This window comes from Phyllostomus discolor, chromosome 3, assembly GCF_004126475.2.
Source record: "Phyllostomus discolor isolate MPI-MPIP mPhyDis1 chromosome 3, mPhyDis1.pri.v3, whole genome shotgun sequence".
Lineage (NCBI taxonomy): Eukaryota > Metazoa > Chordata > Mammalia > Chiroptera > Phyllostomidae > Phyllostomus > Phyllostomus discolor.
In genome coordinates this window covers 9,597,902-9,617,078 of record NC_040905.2, presented here as the reverse complement: position 1 = coordinate 9,617,078, position 19,177 = coordinate 9,597,902, and the positions used below count along the sequence as shown (strand labels likewise).

General features: G+C 60.2%; 1 protein-coding gene across 3 annotated transcripts in view; it reads left to right on the top strand.

Annotated features, from left to right (window-relative positions):
• The window catches only part of EGFLAM (EGF like, fibronectin type III and laminin G domains), a 143,482-nt gene extending 125,129 nt beyond the window's left edge, over positions 1-18,353 (top strand). For 2 of the 3 annotated variants that reach the window (XM_036020199.1, XM_036020197.1), the window contains 5 exons: positions 2,796-2,936; positions 9,771-9,854; positions 12,796-12,899; positions 13,709-13,882; positions 18,341-18,353. In XM_036020199.1, the coding sequence (XP_035876092.1) occupies positions 2,796-2,936; positions 9,771-9,854; positions 12,796-12,899; positions 13,709-13,863 (484 nt within the window). In that variant the 3' untranslated portion in view covers positions 13,864-13,882; positions 18,341-18,353. Of the gene's footprint in view, positions 1-2,795; positions 2,937-9,770; positions 9,855-12,795; positions 12,900-13,708; positions 15,325-18,340 lie in introns of those variants that run through there. The other variant, XM_036020198.1, reaches the window with a different exon arrangement.
• The last annotated feature ends 824 nt before the right edge of the window (positions 18,354-19,177 follow it).

Here is a 19,177-nt window from a genome sequence, read left to right as displayed (position 1 = left end):
CAGCACACATTAAACTTGAGAAAGGCAGTCCCTGGCTGGCGTAGCTCAGTGGATTGAGCTCAGGCTTCAAACCAAAGCATCACAGGTTCGATTCCCAGTCAGGGCACATGCCTGGGTTGCAGGCCATGGCCCCCAGCAACCGCACATTGATGTTTCTCTCTCTCTTTCTCCCTCCCTCCCCTCTCTAAAAATAAATAAATAAAATCTTTAAAAAAAACAACTTGGGAAAGGCAGCCTTTCAAACAACCCAAACCCTGTCGGAGGAGGTACCCAGGTTTGCAGACAGGGTGAGGAGTCCGGGCAGTTCGCCTCACGCTGCTCTTGGCCACGGTCCGCAGCTCAGCCCGGAGGGACCTGGTACCCCCACAGCCTGACACACAGCGCTGAGTCCGTGCCCTACTTTGCATCTTCAGCAGCAAAGGTCCCCTGTCCTCCTCAGGCTCTGCCCAGTTCAGTGGGGGCCCTCGGCTCTCTTCATGTGGATACAGGCAGATGCCACATTGCCACCGTGGCTGTCAACCCCCGGTGGCCGAGCCTCCAGTCAGCCCCTCGCTGGAGTCCAGGCTCCCGCTTTGCAGGAGCCTGTGCATGTGACCAGGGAGTGGCCCTTGGCTGGTCCTCAACCCGGGGATGCTCGTCTTTGGTGCTTTCATTTTGCCTCTTCTCTCTCTTTTTCCCCTCCCCTAGTTCTTTGTAGTTTGTAGTCTGCCATCCCCCGCAACACCACCAGCACCACCGTTCTAGAATTTTCCTTCCTCTTTAGGTGGACTGTTTCTTAAGGCAAAGCTTTAAGCTAAAAGTACCCACTTCTCAGGGTGGAGGCTGGTGGCCTTTCAAGGAACAAGGGTGGTTGAGAGACGTTTTCCTGGGGCACCAGACAAACACTTCCCTGGTAACTCTCAACACGCACCAGACGGACAGACGGACAGACACTGCTTCATCTCTCTAATCCCACACACTGTGTTTATCTTGGTGGCCTTGGCATGCGGCCTTAGGCAAAACGGATTTCCAGCCAAGAGAGACCCTCTTCTTCCCTCAGTCCTTTTCTCCAAAGATGGAAGGGCATTCAGTCCCCAGGAAGCCGGGACGGAGTGAAAGGGGCCCCGGTCTTCAGCCCCCTGGACGCTCAGTGAGCGGCACCAGGTAGTTTGGTGGGAATCGGAGGCACTGGGGCCCCAGACCCAGAGCAACTCGGGTGGCCCTTGTGTGCATGTCAGTGTGTGCACACGTGCACACATGTGTGCACATTCAGGGTCTGTTTCAGTTAGATGTCTTTGGCTACAAGTCACAGAAAACCCAACTTGAAGTGTCTTCAGCGTGAAGGGTCTTTTTTATTTCATACAATAAACCGTCCAGACATAGACTGGACCTTGGCTCGATTGGTTCAGAGAACCATCAGCAACATCAAAGACCCAGGTCTGCCTTTTTGCCTTATCATCCCCAACCCATTCTGCAGCGGTCATGCCCTTCATGGGCAGGAGACAGCTCTGCCCGAGATGCTCATTAGATGCACATCCATCAGGGCAACGTCCCCTGGAAGTACAAACCTTTTGTCCTCCTGTGACTCTTTCTAGAAGGAAAGGGATCTTTCCTAGAATCTCCCTGATACCTTTCCTCTAGCTCATTGGGTAATAGTGGGTCACATGGCCATCCCCAACCACTCACTACAAGAGAAGCAGAGCCATCCTGATTGGCTTCTACCAATCCGTGTATCCCAGGCAGGGGGAGGAGGGAGAGAGCCTGACACAGAAGACTGGGGAGAGCAGGTCTCTAAGGCAAGGGCCGTGGCTGGGTTGCTCTGCACCTGGCCCAGGGGAGGGCTCACCGCCGTGGACCCTGCTGCCCCCTCACCACTCCGAGGCCCTGCAGCACGGGAGGGCAGGGCAGCCTCGGTCTCTTCCTGCCTGGGCCGGGCTCTGGGGAGCCTAGATAGAAGCCCCCCTGCACGCTCACTACTAAAGGCATCTACAGCTTCGTGGGACAGACGGAGGGACAGTACAAGTGACGGGGCATAAAGACTTTCCCGATAGTGCCATGTCAGCAGCAGGACTAAAGTCCCATTTCCTCTTACTACTACCTTTTACATAAGGACCTCATACTTGCTCTTCACCCGGGGACAGGGGACACTGGCCACCTCAGTGAGACCGGGCTTCTGAGCGAGGCTCCGCCTGAGAACCGATGAGAACTCGGAGCCGCAGTGGGTGTGCCGGGGCCTGCACTGGCTCCAGCTCCTCCCCTTTGCTCTCGGCTTCTCGTTCCTCTCCGCCTGGCCTTTGCCACCACGCCTCTCACTCTGCCTCCTGCCCAGTCTCCCCTCTGTCCTCTGGGACAGTCCCCACCAGAGCTGGCCATCCACAGCACGGTCACAGTCCAGAGAAGCTGCCAACTTCAGCCTCTTGGAAACGAAGAAAGCCACTGCTCATTGGGGGATGGGGAGCCCTTTCCCAAGGACCCTTCAGCCGTAGGACAAGAAAGGAGGACCGGGGTGTGTATTGGGGTGCAGCCGGGACTGTGGACTTGACTAGAGTCTGGTCAATCTGTGACTCGTCAAGTGCTCTCGAGGTGCTGCACCCCACCTGGGGCAGGACACGCTGCTGCCCCATGAGCAGCCCAGGCCTTGTGCCCCAGATGTTGTGACTTGGGGTGAGGACGCCGACGCTAACCTCCTGGTGGCAAGCGTCAGGAATGCCAGCTCGTCCGTACGCCTGGCTTCCCCCGGCTGGCAGACAAAACTTGGGCATGGATGCTGGCGGGCAGCGGTTAATTTGGTGCGATCGCTGGTGTGTTTCCCCCAGGGTGTCCGGATCCAGGTCGAACGTGTTCATGAGGTTTAAGACGACTGCCAAAGACGGCCTGTTGTTGTGGCGGGGAGACAGCCTCCTGTCCAACAGTGACTTCATTTCCCTGGGCCTCCGAGACGGAGCCCTGACGTTCAGGTAAGGCCCCTCACTGCCAGCTGCCTTCAGCATCACCTTGCGGCCCACGCTGAAGGGTTGCCAAAGCGAACCAGCATGCGGTCTGCTGGAGTGCCCGGTGCCTGAAGGTCCAGGCTTATCTGAGGCTCCCGGCCTTTCTTTCTAGCACCCAACTGACAGTCAGCGGGCACAGCCTGGGGGCCGGGTCTGGCCCCCCACCCCTTTCTGTAAACCAAGTATTATTGGAACCCTGCCTGACTCGTTCGTTTGCATATTGTCAGTGACAGCTTTCCTGCCGCAGTGGCACACTCGCGTGGTGTGAATAGGGACTGGGTGGCAAAGCCTAAAATGTTAATTAGCTGACGCCGTGCAGGACAGGTTTTCAAACCCCCCCCCCCCCCCAGCTGCACTGGGTTTCTGCCACGTGCCCCCCACTGGCACATCGGGAAGCAGGAGACAGAGGACTTGGGAGAGCTGAGCGTGGCCGTGGGTGTGGTGCCCTCCCTCTCGGGCTGAGCTGGAGGCCGCACATCGAAGGCCCGGCTCCAAGTGCTCACTGGGCGCCCCTCCCCCCCCCCCCGCCCCGTGGCTGTGCAGCCGTGGGGAGCAGAGGCCTGCTTCCCAGGCTCCCGCAGAGGAAGCACAGATTTGTATCTCGATAGCTCAGCCCAGCCTCGGGGTTTTTGTAAATGCTTCTTGAGTGATACTGGCAAGGCAGTGCCTGGGCCTCTCAGCCTTTTAAACTGAGTTTGGACTGCTCTCACATTTTTCAAAGGGGTCGCTAGGAAATAGCAAAAGGGTCCCCTGACAGCTTCTGCTCAGCAGAGTAGTGGGGGGGGGTTCCCCCCACCCGGCAGGGCCCGGCTGCTTATGTAATAGGAAACAGCCTCAGCTGGAGATTGGGCTGGTGCCTCCTCGCTGGAGGTTGGAAACGACTCGTCTGGACCAGTGGTTCTCCACGTGTGGTCCCCAGGGCCGGCAGCATCACGTTGCCTGGGAACGCCAGAAATGCCGATTCCCAGGCCCCGCCCCACACCAGAGGAACCAGGGGAGGGGCCAGCCATTTGTTGTCGCCGCTTCTCTCGGCGACTCGGATGCTCGTCAGGGTTCGAGGCCCCTGCTCAGTCTCCAGGGGCCAGGGGCTCCTCGGGCTTTCTCTCCTGTGATGACTGCCCCCCCCCCCACCCTGCCCGGGGCCTGGGAGGGGGGATTCACTGGGACTCAAGTAGACAAAGCCACGGGAACCGAACCGCAGAGCGGACGAGGACTGAATTCCGGGCGTCTGTGGGTCGTGCCCTGGGGCTCCTGAGCAGCCAGCGCAGGGTCACGCATGTCCGTTCAGTCTGAGTAAAAAGCACTCGAGAGGAAATGTCACTTAGCCAACGTCGCGCTCACCCCTAAATAGCGGAGCACGCTGAGCGGTGTGATCCTGTGACTTCTGGGGCTTGGAGAGACCTGTGTGGTTGGAGGCTGGAGGCCGGCCTATGGGAGCCAAGCTCCCCATCCCCGCCCCCTGCCCCAAGGTCAGACGCCAAGCCGTTCACACCCCAGTTGCAGGCTGGCTGCCGCGGAGCCATTTTCCTGTGGTTTTCCTGTGGTTAACCTCACCGAGGCCTCGAGTGCTTGATTGTGCCCAGAAAAGGGAACTGAAACAGTAGCGCAGCCAGGGGTGGGAGGCCAAGGTCGCCCTAAACCGCCAACCAAAACGTGTTCGTCCCCACCGGCCCCGCAGAGCGGGGAAACTCGACCCGAGCGGGGCTGCCGCGCAGCTCCCAGGGGCCTCCCACCAGCCCGGCCGGCCTCCCACACCCCCTGGGCGCCTTCTAGCAACACGCCACTCCATCCGGACACAGTTATGCTGCCACTGCGTCTGTCTCGGTTTTCTGACGATCGGCCCCAGGTTTCTCTTGGGAGCCTGGAGCTCGGGGCGGGCTCTGGATGCACAGCCGAGTCCTGCCGTGCCTGCCCCCAGGCCTGGGCCCACAGCTGCTTGCTGGGCCCACACTGCTTGCTGCTGTGCTCCTTCCTCGGACACGCAGGCGTGCAGGTGCTCTGCGGGAGGCTGGGCACAGGGAGGGCTCAGGGCACAGGCGGGGGGTGGTCGGAGAGTGGCAGCCTTCAGCCAGCCGGCCAGCGGGGAGCTTGCTCCAGGGGGAGAGCCCTCCTGGGCCTACACGCAGAGACCCAATGGAGCAGGTCTCCTCGGGCACGAGCAGCTGGTGGGAATCCCTCCTGGAGCACGCCCTGGGAAACAGGGTCTAGTGTGGTCGAACGAAGGCTTCCGAGTCAGACAGGTGGGGTTCCCACGGCCATGGGACCTGCGGCGTGGTACCCGTGCTCCCGTGAAAGCACAGGGCTGGCTGGGAGGGCTGAGGGAGTTCCTTCGCCTAAGGGGCTCCGTGCAGGGCCTGGCACCTCTGGTTGCTGGCGGTAATGACGGCCACCATTGCTTCCCCTGATCAAGTGTGTTTTCTGCCCTCGATATGTGCTAGAAGCTCCTACCTCGGACCGGTAACATAGGTAGGGACGTCAGCATGACCTATCTGCTTCATAAAGTGCGGCTACTGTTGTTGTTGTCGTTATTTTTACGAGAAGCGGCCCCAGCCTTCCAGCAGCTTCCATCGGCGGGGCCCGGCGCGGGCGCTGGTCTCACTGGGCAGAGAAACCACTTTTGAGGTTTTGGTGTTTGACCCCGATCCCAAGGAAACAATAGAAACCCTAAAATGACAAAACAAAGTCTCGACTTCACCTTGACTTTTCCTCTTCCCTGAAACGCTGGTCCTTGCGCTGACTCAGTGCTCGGAGCCCCTCCAGCAGAGCGTGAGGAGCAGCCATGGAGCTCCGGACAGGAGTGTTTGTGGCGGTCGTGCACGATGAAGGGGAGGAAAAGGAATCCAAGTGCTCAGACACGAGTGTGGTTTCCGCTTTCGCTTTGTTCCACAGCGTTGTTGTAGGGTGACACGTGGGGCGTGACACCCGGTGAGCCGGTTTTGTGGAAACCACTCGACTGACACGCTCTTTCCCACTCGTTTTCCACGTGACCTCGATGACATGTTTGTGCAGCAGGGAAAGGACGGGGAGAGATCTGAGTGGGCAGGGGGCCCTGCGCTACAACCTGGCCGACGGTCTCCCCCAGGCTGCACCCGGTGGCGAGTCCTGGGGCCTCACCTCGGCGCTCAGCCCCGCGGCCCCCTGTGGGCGCCGGCCTGAGCAGGCGACTGGCATCGGGAGGACCGACTCGTGCTGACCGGGTTCACGAGGGCTTGAGAGCGAAACCAGATGTGCACCCATGTGTTCAGTTGTTCATTCATTCTTAGTTTTTGCTTTTTAAAAACAATGAGCCCTGGCTGGCGTAGCTTAGTGGATTGAGCACGGGCTGCGAACCAAAGCATCGCAGGTTCGATTCCCAGTCAGGGCACATGCCTGAGTTGCAGGCCACGGCCCCCAGCAACCGTACATTGATGTTTCTCTCTCTTTCTCCCTCCCTTCCCTCTCTAAAAATAAATAAATAAATAAATCTTTAAAAAATTAGTTATAACTTACATGAAGCGCACAAATGTTAGGTGCACAGTTGGATAGATTTTTAAACGTGTAAAGACCCGGGGACCCCCCACCCAGGGTAAGATACAGAACATTTCTCCTACCCCAGGAAGCTTCCTCAAGCCCTGGGCCATCAAAGACAACCACTGTTCCTGGTCCTTCACTGTTCTGTAAAAGAGAGCCCTTTCGTGTGCTGATAAGGAGGGCTGCTGGGTGGCTCAGTCGGTTGGCCCGTCCTCCGTGCACCAGAAGGTTGTGGATTGGATTCCTGGTCTGGGCACACATGCAAGACAACCGATTGATGTTCCTTCTCTCTCATCTCTCTCTCTCCCTTCCTCTCTCTCTAAAGTCAATACACACATCCTCCCGTGAGGATTAAAGGAGAGAGGGAAAGAGAGAGAGAGAGAGATTCCAGGGGGAAGAACCACCGAGTATCTGGGAAGCAGGAGGTCATGGAGGGTCTGCAGTCAGCTTGGGGGGGGGGGCGTGGAGATGCCAGCCAGGTGCCCTGTGCCCATGTTGTGCCGATGGCCGGACTCCGGGCTGACTCCCCGAGCACCGTCTGGCTTTTGCATAAACAGGAGCACGAGGAGACTGGAGGACAGGAGAGGAGAGGCCCTCCTGTGTCCAGACACCTGCGAGGGTTTCCTTTCACTGGGTCCCACCCCGTTCCAGTCCAGCGTCCCTGCAGGTGCGCCCGGGCCACCTCTGCCCTGGACTCTGGGTGCTCCTGAGCTTCTCGGTGCCACACGTACAGCCTGGTGGGTTACCCTCGCACCTGGCTACCTTCCCAGGAGAGGCCCGCCGTGTTGAACTCTCGCAGCGGCAACGTGCTCCTCTCCGCTGGTTCCTCCGGACCTGCCGGCCCCCCCGTATGGGAGCCGCATGGGGTGCTGCAGATGCTCACCATTCCCTCTGATCCTCCGGGGGAGGTGCAGTCACCCCACCGCACGGACGAGGGACCCTGGGCTCAGAGAGATGAATGAGCCCGTGACCCAGGGTCACAGGCTCATAACTGGCAGAGTGGGAATGCAGGCGGATGAGTCTAATCCACACACAGTCACTCAGCTGTGGGTCGGCCAGCCAGCTCTCGGCCTGCTTCACAGTCATTCCTTTTATCTTTGACAAGCGCTTGGCCACTAAGAATGAAATCTGAAAATTCCACCTCCAGGCTGCTTCCTACAAGGAGCCCCTGGCTGTGGGAAAACTCATGAGGAAACAGTGGGCGTCTCCGGGTCAGAGTCACCCACGTTCTGTTCTTGGCGAGATGCCGACGGGCCGTGTGCATGCTCTGAGCTGTGCTACGACAGAGAGGGCCGGGCTGGGGCGAAGTCCCTGGGGAGAGCCGGGTGTGCGCCCTGCCCCTCTTTTCTCAGGCTGAGTGCCCGCCTGCCCGCCGGCCCGCCCGCAGGGGCGCGGAGTGAGCCCGGGTTCCCTCGTCTCTGTGTCTTGGCCGGTGGGCTGCAGGGGAGACGCGTCCCCTTACCAGACGAGGGAAGGGTCGTCCCAGCGGGAGCACACTGCCCTTCCAAAGCACAACTACATAAGTTTTATCCTGTTTGTTACCAAGGGGCAGTCCAGGCAGCCGGCCCGATGCCTGGCCTAGGGTCGTCACTCACTAAATAGTTGCTGAATTGAGTTAAATTAGAACAATGGAGGCGTATGCTCACGCTTCCCTCACGACTTAGTCCTGCACTGGACCACAAGGGATATTTCTCTCTGGTAAACGACGTGTGGGTGTCTGCTGACACCCTTAAGGCGTTGGGCCGTCTGGAGCCTGAAACAGGAAACAGAGAACTGCTGAGTAGACCAGAGGTCAGAGTGAACTGTGGGGGGCGGGGGGGGGGGGGGCGGATAAGACACCACGTTCACCCTACACACAGCTCTGGGATCTCAGGCAAATTCTTTCCATCTCTTCGGCGTTCAGCCTCCTCTGCAGTGTTCTGTTTTGTTTCATTTTGCTTTTAAAGCGTAAAGGCACGTGTATCCTTCACCAAGGGCTGCCGTGACAAACGATCACAAAGTGGGTGGCTTAGAACCGCGGAGATTTACTCCTGCACGGGTCTGGGGGCTCCAAGTCTGACGCGCAGGTGTCGGCAGGCTGGTTCCTCTGGGGGGGGGGGGGGGCCTCTGGGGGTCTGTGCCTTCTCCCAGGCTCTGGAGGTCGCCCGCAGTCCCGGGCACGCCTTGGCTCGTAGCCACATGGCCGCAGTCTCTGTCTTCGCCTTCGTGTGGCTTTCTTCTCCGTGCGTCTTCTGTGTCCCAAGTGCAAACATCAGTGTGCAGTTGCCTCTTGGGTGCCCTGAACTGGGTACCTGGCCTGCAACCCAGGCATGTGCCCTGACTGGAAATCGAACCAGCAACTCTTTGGTTCTCAGGCTGGTGCTCAATCCACTGAGCCACACCAGTCAGGACCCAAGTGCCTTTTCTTACGGGGACCCGGGTCACCTAGGGGTTAGGGCTGCCCCGACCCAGCGTGACTTCGTTTTAATTTATTACGTCTGCAAAGACCCCACATCCAACGAAGGGCACATGCCGAGGTCCTGGCTGGATGCGACCGTTGGCTGGACTCTATTGAGCAGGGTGTAGCACGTCACACATGATGAAGCCGTTCTTGTTCCCGGTGCTTCTGTACATGGCCGTGAGGACGTGATGCCCAGGGAGACAAGCCAGGCACCGAGGGGCCAAACACTGCACGGTTCCCCTTCTCTGAGGTCCCCAACGTGGTCCAGTGCATGAGACACGACGTGGAATGGCGGTTGCGGGGAGCAGGAGGGAGCGGGAATGAGGAGTTCTCCTACGAGGGGCGCAGAGTTGCAGTTGGGCGAGATAAAGAGTTCTGGAGAGCCCTGGCTGGCGCAACTCAGTGGATTGAGCTCGGGCTGTGAACCAAAGCATCGCAGGTTCAATTCCCAGTCAGGGCACATGCCTGGGTTGCAGGCCACGGCCCCAGCAACCGCACATTGATGTTTCTCTCTATCTCTCTCCCTTCCCTCTCTAAAAAAAAAAAATTCTTAAAAAAAAAAAGAGTTCTGGAGATTGCTCGCACGGCGCTGCGAGTAGGTTTCATACCACTGAACCGGACACATGAGGATGTTCTGTAGATGTTGCCACGATTAAACAAAAAACATTTTTTGACCACTCTTGGCCTCGCTCGGAAACCTAACTTGTAACACCGTTTTGTGCTGCGTTAAGGAGAGTCCGTTCTGAGTTCCATACCCCTTGTGTGCTGAGAGTCGCTTGTGAAGGCATGTGCGCGTCTGCCTGGGCTTCAGTGCCTCACTCTGTTCTGTCTCCTTTCCTCCGACGCCGTAGCTACAACCTGGGCAGCGGCGTGGCGTCCATCGTGGTGAACGGCTCCTTCCACGACGGGCGGTGGCACCGGGTCAAGGCTGTTCGGTGAGTACCCACCTCGGCGCAGGCCCCAGCCGGAGCCCAGCAGAGGTGGGAGGCGCTCTCGCGTCCCCCCAGCCCCACTGCCCTCCCCGCACCTTGCCCTGCACCCCGTACCCCTGACCCGGTCGGCCGTCCAGGGCCTTCTGCCGCCGACTCCCACCCGGGGCCCCTCATGGACACGGACAGGCCCGGGAGGCTGAACTCCCAAACCTTCCCTCAGCATGACCTTCTGGAGCAATGGCGTTCTGATGGCTCAGCTGGAACTCAGTGAGACCTCGCTGTTTCCTGAGATTGGGTGTCTCTGGTGGGATGAGACTCCGGGGCACGTGGGCCTTGAGGAACGCTCCGAGTTTCATCACGCGGCAGTTTCCCACGTTTCCTCTGACCTCACACTGCCTTAACAGCTGCGCGTGTCCTGCCCCAGCTGTGTGTCTCCCCTCCGTGGAGCCGCTGCCCGGACCTCTGATTAACTGCGGGCGGATCGCTCCCTTGAAATGATAGTTTCGCTGCCTGTGTCCGCATGTCTAACTGTGTGTTTTGAGAGCCACGGTAGCAGGCCCAAGCTCGGCTGTCTGAGGACAGCTCAGGCCCGCTGTGGCCGAGGAAGGTTCCTGGAGATGAGCTGGGCGGAGTCTTTGATCTGGGTTCCCTGAGCGGTTACCACGACCCCTTCTGGGGAGGGCAGTGGGAGGAGTCGAAAGTGAGGCCTGGGAAACATGGGGCCACCCACATCAGTTTCCTACTCCGCCCAGTTCCAGGCTACGGTGGGAGGAGCCTCTTGTCCCCTGCGCCCACCGTGGACTCCCCAGAGGGAGTGTGAGGGTACAGGGGGCGGGTCTGCGCCCACCATCTGCCCACGTAGCCTGGAAGCCCTCGCGACAGAGGTTTAGATGAAGCCCCAACTGTGACTTATTGAAGAAAGAAATGTCTTTCAATAGTGAGTGTGTATAGGCTTGATCTAAAGTGTATTCTAGAATACAAGTTAAAAAGCTCATCGTCCAAACCAGCTCCCAGATGCATTAAACTCTGAGGCCTCTGAGCTGCTTACTTCTCTCTCCTGCTCATCTTGCAGAGGGCTGGCTCAGAAACACCCAGAGAAAGGAAATACTGGACCACACTTGGTCTCCGTAGCCCCCATCCTGCGAGCTCCCTGCTCTCAATTTTCTTAAGTAGAGAAGGTTGGTAGGACCTTCAGACCTTGTGAGAAGACTTTTTTTTTTTAGATTTTATTTATTTATTTTTAGAGAGGGAAAGGAGGGAGATAGAGAGAGAGAGAAACATCAAAGTGCAGTTGCTGGGGGTCATGGCCTGCAACCCAGGCATGTGCCCTGACTGGGAATCGAACCTGCAACACTTTGGTTTGCAGCCTGAGCTCAATCCACTGAGCTACGCCAGCCAGGGCTGTGAGAAGACTTTTAAATGCTCCAAACTGTGGCGTGATTGTGTGCATCAAGGGGCACTCAGTGGGGATTCTGGGCACTTCCTGGGCATCTAGGGACCCGGAGGTTAAGCGACTTTCCCGAGGCTACGCAACCATTTGTGGGCAGATGCAAGAGCAGGAGCTTAGACCAAAGCTCTCACCTTCGCACCCCACGGAGGAGCCTGCCCAGCTAAGGTGTCAGCTGTTCTGGAGGGATAACAGGGAACGTTCCACCAGAAGAAACTTAAATGTCAGAACATCGCCCTTGGCACCATGAAGGTGGTTTGCACAGCTGGTTCTTGCTGTCGTAATCACTGACGTCTCCCCTGGTGGGGCCCGAGGTCGCAGTGAGGGTGGGACGGAAGGAAGGGACACAAGGACCTGGATGGAGGGGGGGACTCGAGCAGCTGCCGTGAGCCGCGCTCCCCGGGGGTAGGCAGGCTTGGAAGGGAGGGTCCCACGGGTGTAAGCAGGAGCTGGGGCCGGATGGAGACCTTAGTTCTCCACGGCAACTCGGAGGGAGGCAGGGGCGGGGAGCCGATGCAGTCGTCACCCAGGGGAGCCCTGCTCTGCGCTCTGCACACTCTCTCGCCCTGAGCCATCCTGGTCTCACGGGCACTAATCCTCGCAGAAAAGAGAAACCAAATTCCCACTTGTAGAGCATCCTCAGGATGCCAGGTACTGTCCGCCCCAAACCTTATTTGATACTCACAGTGACACAAGCTGACTGGCGTGCCTTTGTGGGGAAGGTCCACGCGCTGAGTGGCTTGCAAAACCTGCAAAGCCCTTGCCACAGGCGGGCACCTCCACTCCCCTGCCCTCAGAGCCACTTGGGGGCGACTCTTGGGGTCCTTTAGAACCTGCCAAGCCATTCTTCGTCCTTCCCCTACAAAAGTGGCTCCACGCCCACTGTGCTCGGAACACCATCCAAAGCCACCATGCATCGCCAGGCCGGCTGCCCTGGTCTCGCTCTCCTCCGGCTCCCTCTCGCCTTCAGGGCCCGTGCTGACTGAGCTCCCTGTGCCTCCCACCACCCTCTGCTGGCTTCCTCTCCCTCCGTGCTGCTCCCACCCGCAGAGTGCTCTGGGCTCGGTCTGCGCCAGCCCCCTCGTCTTCTCCCTGTTTCCGCAGCGACTTCCTGTTGGCATTAGCCTCCCCCTCCTTCCCCTTCACTCCACCCACCCAGCCTGCAAAAGTGGTCTGGGACAGGCTGTCCTTGGGGAAGCTTTCCGTGCCCCTCTGTCCGCCTCTTGTGTGATCCCACGGTGTCCCGGCCTCCTTCCTCCACAGAGCGGGGACACCGGGTTGTCCTTTGTCCTTGCACGGTTGTGTGTTCCTCCACAGACCGCACGCTCCGGGGGGGGGGGGGGGGGGGGGCCGGGAATGGGTGTGTGTGTGTTCCATTCTTGCAGCTCTGCCATTCGGCCTAGTGCCTGGTGGTGCACAGTCGGCACTTGAGTGCATTTCTGTGGAAATGAACTGGACGATGGCACGAGGCTCCAAACCTGGGGGTGGCTTTTCCAGGGACGGCCCGTCGGGAAAGATCACGGCGGACGACTATGGGGCCAGGACCGGCAAGTCGCCGGGCACCATGAGACAGCTCAACATCAACGGGCCTCTCTACGTGGGTGAGTGACCTGGGGCCGGAGCCCAGCGCCGCCCGGCCTTCTCGGGTCGCTCCGCTGGCCGTGCGGGCGCTCCTCCGGGTCGGCCTCCCCGGGTCAGACACAGACTCGGACGTAGGAAGGTCTCCGGGCAGTTGGTTCTCCCAGGTTCTGAACTGCTGACTCACTCACGGCTGGCCGGGTAGGGGGGGGCGGGGGGCAGGAAGCACTTAGATGCTCCTGTGCTTTGGGCCCACCCACCAGGAAAACCCTGCTTCTCTTGTTTGTGGAACAGGAACCTGCTAAATATAGCTCCCTCTGGGCAGGAGGGGCTGGCTTTCTGGCCCCTTTCAGAATTAGCGTGAGTGGTGTTTCTGTGAGTAGTTCGGAACCGGCCGGTGCAGACACGTAAGTATGAGAAGTTGTCTCCATCCGTGTCTTTTCTGAATGGGAACTGAACTGAAAGCATTCAACATCAGTGTTTTTTATTCAGTTTAAGGGGACATTACCTCTAACTACATACTACGTTTCATGGACATTATACAGCATTGCAAGGTTTACCAGATACTCTTTGGTTTGAAGTGGCCAACTGGGTCAGAAGTCACACAGGAAGTAGCTATTTATAGCCTCTGGTTGTGTATCAAACCGAGTCCAGTCAGCCGGTTCCTTCAAGGATAGTTACACAGCAGGCGCTGTGTGCAGAGCAGCTCGAGGGGCCCAGGGCCCTCGCTTACCTGTCAGCCAAGGGACGCCTTGATCGGCAGGCGCACTCGCGTGTCCTAAGGAGACAGGGCCCCCTTGGCTCACCCCGTCTCCCTCTGGCTCCCCGGCAGGTGGCATGAGGGAGATCGCCCTGCACACCAACAGGCAGTACGTGCGAGGACTCGTGGGCTGCGTCTCTCACCTCACCCTGTCCACCGACTACCACGTCTCCCTGGTGGGGGACGCCGTGGACGGGAAGAACATCAACACCTGCGGAGCCGAGTAACGCCAGCCGGCCTTGCCCTGTCCTGAGAACCCCCGAGGGGGCCCCAGCCGCTGCCGACACCGTACACGCCGAGACACGGGGGCCGGCTGCGTTTGTTCTCGTCGAGGGGAAAGTGTGCCCGGCTGAGAAACTAGAACCCAGGCAGGAGTCCCTGGTGGCCTTCCCTGCTGACACTCCGTGGGCCAAACCTGACGGAATCTTCCGTGTAGGAAGAGGCGGACTTTGTCCATTGACCGTGCAGCGGCTGCCGGAGATCACACGCCCGGCCACCCCGGACCCGTCAGCTGTGGCTCAGTGACTGTGCTGTGACTCATGATGCGTTAGACAAAGAGGGAAAAGAGAGACCCAAAGGGCAGTATTAAAATACTCCTCTCCCTCCCTGACTCACGATGCTTACTGACAGCAGAATGACTGTGTGACCTTGAACCTGGAATTTCTCACCTTGGCCCATGAATTGTTGGGATTAACCCCTTCCACTCCTCACGGGCTGTTTCAACGTGCTCTGACTGTTCCAGGGAAGTCAGGGGGAGGGGACACTACATGTAGACTCGTAACCATAAGCTGCCCCCTGACGTTTACCCTTAGTGAGAAACCCCTGCTTTTTATGATGTCAATCTAAGACAGTGGGCACCCCGATTTTGTAGTGTCCTTTTGTACGTGTATATTTTTATAGCCGCAGAGTGTCCACACAGCGTAATTTTGCAAGTTTGGGTGGCCAGCCCTGAATTCTTTGCACAGTTCCTAAAAATGTTCTCCCAGAGGAGGCCCGTTGGGGCCCTTGGTGGTATCCGTGGGTGGGGAAGGGGTAGCTCACTTGGGGTGGCCGTTGTCTTGGGGAGCTGACCACTATCCTTCGGTAAATGTCGACGGCTGGAGGAAACGAACGGGAAGCTTCCCAAACAATGGGGAAGCAGATTAAAAGGCACCTGTGTTCCTGGGGGCGGGGGTGGGGGACAAGGGCACTGTCATTGTTGTTTCCAGCGGGGAGGACTGTCTGTGGTGGACTCGGTTAAAGGAGATGATGAAGGAGATGATGAAGGCTAACGCTCATTTATTCGGTCCTCGGTTCACCGGCGAAGGTGCCGGTGGCCCCTGCAGAGGCCTCGCCCAGAAACGGAGGCTGAGACCATTCTCGTGTCCAAGGCTGTGCAGGGGGTGGACAGCAGGGCCATCAGCGGTCCCTTTGCTATGCACGCATGTGACGCTGGTGACCGCTGGCTCGCCGGCAGACCCCCACGGCAGGGCTTGCCGGGGGAAAGGTCAGATGAACACTGACCCCAAGGAGCGGGGAAATGAATATGACCCAGCACACGCAGGAGCCTGGGTCTGGTTCCAGTCCCGGCTCGACTCCAGTCCGTGCCGCATTCCCAAGGCCCGGGCGTGGGGCCTCGTGCAGGGCGCAGCTGCGGGCACAGCACAGCGAGAACTCTGCAAAATGAGTAAATAAACGAGAGGTGTTCACGTTGTGCTTCCAGCCTCTGGCTCCTCTCTGGGGGACCCTTTGATGAGCAGGACCCTTCTTCCCCGAGGAGTAATGGTGGCAAAAACTGTAACAGTAACAATAATTCATCCCCTCCTGCATATGTCTCCTTGCGCGTGCAGTGGGGGAAACACCACAAGGTAGCAAGCGGGTTGTACCGCCTCCCAAACACCCTCACCTCGTTCCTTCTCCATGGAGGGAGGCTGCTCGGGCCAGGGCCCCCCAAGATGCAGCAGGGAAGCTTTCACAGCACACTTTGAATCAGTTGCCTTCAACCAAAAAATCTCTGTGACTGTAGCACAATGTGCCGCTGAGCCGAAGCCAGCAGAGCTGCGTTATAGATGAGCTGTCGTTCCGTGCGAGTGTTGTCCAGAGGAGCATGCAGTGACCCAGGGCTGGGGGCTCGGCCGTGTGTGAGGCGGAGGAGGGCTCTGAACCAGCGACTTGGGTGGGATGCGGGGGCGGGAGGGGCTGAAAGGGGAGGGGGGCCCACACGGTGACGGGCTCAGGGCAACGCAGATCCTGCTGGGGGGGAGTGAGGGCTGCAGGGTGCGGGCCCCCGGAGGAGCTGATCACATGGGTGGTGGCTCTGGTTAGGAGAGCAGGGTCAGGAACTACCTGCCCCCCCAAGCTAGGAGGAAGGTTCTCTGACCCCGGGCAGTGGACGAAACCTGGGAGATGTGGGGTGACTTTGCACAGCAGAGGTGGTTGTGAGGATAAAACTATGTCCTGAAGCTGAGGGGTCAGCCCTGGGTTCAGAAGGCGGGAGGGCGGAGATGGCCGGAGCCGGGCCTGAGGGTGCCCGGTTTTCCCTCTGAGTGCGTCTGTTTCCTACAGTGACGCTGCGTGACGAACAGCCCCACACAGCCCCCGTGGCACCCCAGAACACGTGTGTGCACCGCTTGCATGCCTTGAGGGGCCAGCTGGGCAGCTCTGCTGACCTCGGCTGGACTCCTCCCCTGCGCGGCAGTCGGCCGGCCGATCTGGGACGGCCTGGCCTGAGGCGGCCAGGTGACCTGAGTCAGGTCCAGGTGGCTCTCGTGCCCCCTCGGGGGACCCGTGGGAGCCTGCAGGCCCTCAGCCTGACCAGGGCGGAGGCGAAGAGCCCTGGAGGGAAGGCGGGAGGCCTCGTGCAGCCGAGGGTGGGGGCTGCCGCCTGTCCCTTCCGCCACCTCTTCGTAGTCCAAGTCCGCGGGTGCCAGAGATGAGACGACAGACCCCGTCCGTCACCCCCTGGCCAGGGGCACGGATGCCGGGAGGGTGAGACCTCAGGGCCATGAGTGCTGCGAACCTGAGTCAAGTGCTGCTGGGAGAAGTGGTGTCACAGTCCTTCTGTGGGACCGCTGGGCTTAGGGACGGGGGTCTGTGAAGCCCTCAGTGACTGGCCCAGCATTCGGCCCTCCGCCCCCTCCTCTGCCACCTCCCTCCGCTCCCTGTCCCTCCACCCATTGTCTGCCCCTTGGCCTCGTGGTTGATCCCAGGAGGGGGACTGGCAGAGGGGAGGGGAGGGGAGGGGAGGGGTGGAGGGGAGGGGTGGAGGGGAGGGGAGGGGTGGGGGGGAGGGTATGGGTGCGGGGGAGGGGAGGGGTTGGGGAGGGCCAGGCAGCCAGAGAACTGGGAGGCCCATCCGTCCTCCTCCTGCCCAGGAAGAGCATCCACGAGAGGCAGGGGTTCGAGAAGAGCTGCGGCCCACCATCAGGGTCTGGGACCACCGCCCCCAGCACTTCCCATGTGTCCCACGCAGGGATGGCTGGAGGGCCGGGTGCGGGAAGGGGCTGTTCCGGTGTTTCCTATTAAAACAGACCTTCACAAGCCCTGCTTCCTCTAAACCTGGCCCTGGGGTCGCTGGCTGGCAGGCAGGCAGGGCTGCGGGTAGCCCTAGTCCCCTCGCCGCCCCCCTACTGCCCCCCCCCAGGAGCAATCAGGCACCGGGCTGAATGCGGCCTGGCTCCCCGCCCCCGCTGTGTGCCTTTGCTTCCGGAGCCGGCGGGGCTCCAGCCCGCGGGGCGGCTCCAACACAAACAGGCGCCGCTTTCCCTGCCACTTTCCTCCCCACTTCCCCCCGCCCACCGCCCCGCCTCCGCCCCCGCCCCGCGTGGGAGGAAGGGGCTCGGAAACGTGCCCGGAGCTGGCAGGCCAGCGCTTTCCACTTGGAGGAAACACTGCATTTTTCACCTTTAACCTAGAAAAATACGGTTCTCAGAAAGCTTGTTTTTAGCACTGAGAGTTCCCAAAGGAAGAAGAATGGGGAGTCGGTGGGGGGGGGGGGCGGGGGGGCTTGGCAGCCCCTCTCAGGCTCTGACAGCCAACCCTTGGCCCCAGAGGCTGCTGTTCCCTGGGAGGGGGGCCCTGGGGGGGGTGGGGGCAGGGCAGGCAGCCTGAGGGGCACAGGGGACAAGGAAGGCGGAGAATCCCAGCCCCGGTGGAAAGGCGGTGGAGACCTCAGGATGGGGCTCGCACACAGCAGGAGCCCCTCCGCTCCCTTCCTGCCCCTTCTGCCGGCCCAGTCCAGCAGCACCCTGGGAGGGGCGGGGCGCAGGGGCCCCCCCGCGGTGGGGCAGGGTGTGCCTGCCCTGAGCACTCCCTCTGGGACGAACCCCCCCTCCCCCCTCCCAAAGGAGCCCACAGAGGAGAGGGCTGCCAGCACAGGGTCAGAACCAGAACCCCAACTCCAGGCTCTGGGGGGCTGCTCCGGCCCCCTCCTGCAGAGGCATTGCCCAAGACGCGGAGCAGGGTCATTCAAGGACACGTCCACCCCGGATCTCCAGAGCACACCCTGCGCACAGCAGGGAGAGGCCAGCCTTCGGGAGGCCGTGAGGTAAAGGCTCTGAGGTTGACAGGGGCCCTTGGGAGGCTGCAGCTTACAGGTGGCAGTGTCCAGGCAGCCAAGCGACTGACCAGCTCAGCGCAGGGCCGGGCTTCTGGGACGGGCCTGCGAGCAACCGCACTTGAACCTCACGTTCAAAGAATGTTCTGAGTAACAACCTTCCCTTGAAGAGGGCCAGAGCCGATGGGCATGGCCCGTCTGACTCGGGAAGACAGAGGCTGGCCAGGAAGACCGAGTCCCACCGTGGGGAGGACACAGCCATGACCCTTGGTGGGGATCTTGCCTCCCCTGCCCCTGACCTTCAGATGCAGCTGCCCAAGGACTCAGGGGCGCTTGGCAGAGCTCTGGGGCTCCCTCGGGTGCCCTGTCCTTGGCAGCACGGTCTTGTGGGGGAGGGGGTTGGGCACGGGCCAGCTCCTAGTCACAGCTCCAGCTCCTCCTTCCAAAGTGTTCTCACGGCAAGGACTGGGGCTGAACGAACCTGCCAGCAGGCCAGAGCTGCTCCATCAGAGTGGGGCTCAGGGTTCCAAGTCTCTGCCCTTCTCTCCTGTGCCTTCTTCTCCACAAATAACCTCCAGGGCTCAGGGGAGCTGTCGCAAGCCATTTCCAAGCAGCAGGGAGCTCCCCGGGGCCCTGCCTAGCCCGAGGGAGGAGGCCGAGGGCTGGAGGAGCAGGGCGGGCCACGGAGAGAGCTCCCCTCCTCGCCTGCCCTTCCTGCCCGCCTTGCTGAGGCTTCTCTGTCCTAGAAAGTGCGCGGCTCCTGGAGCGCTGGTCTTTTCCTGGAAAGACGTGAAAGGAACGCTCTGTCTCCGCTTTTTGGGACGAGGTTCCTGCCTTCCTACTGGCCTCTGTCTCTCCGACTCGCAAAGGCACAGGCATCTCCGAACATGTGGTACGGCCTCCCCCAGGGTTCCACGTCCCCGCCGGGGCCCAACCGCGAGGCCGTGGCCTCGCTGGACAGCCTCGCACCGAGGGGCTGCAGCTCCAACTTGGCTAAAAGATGACTT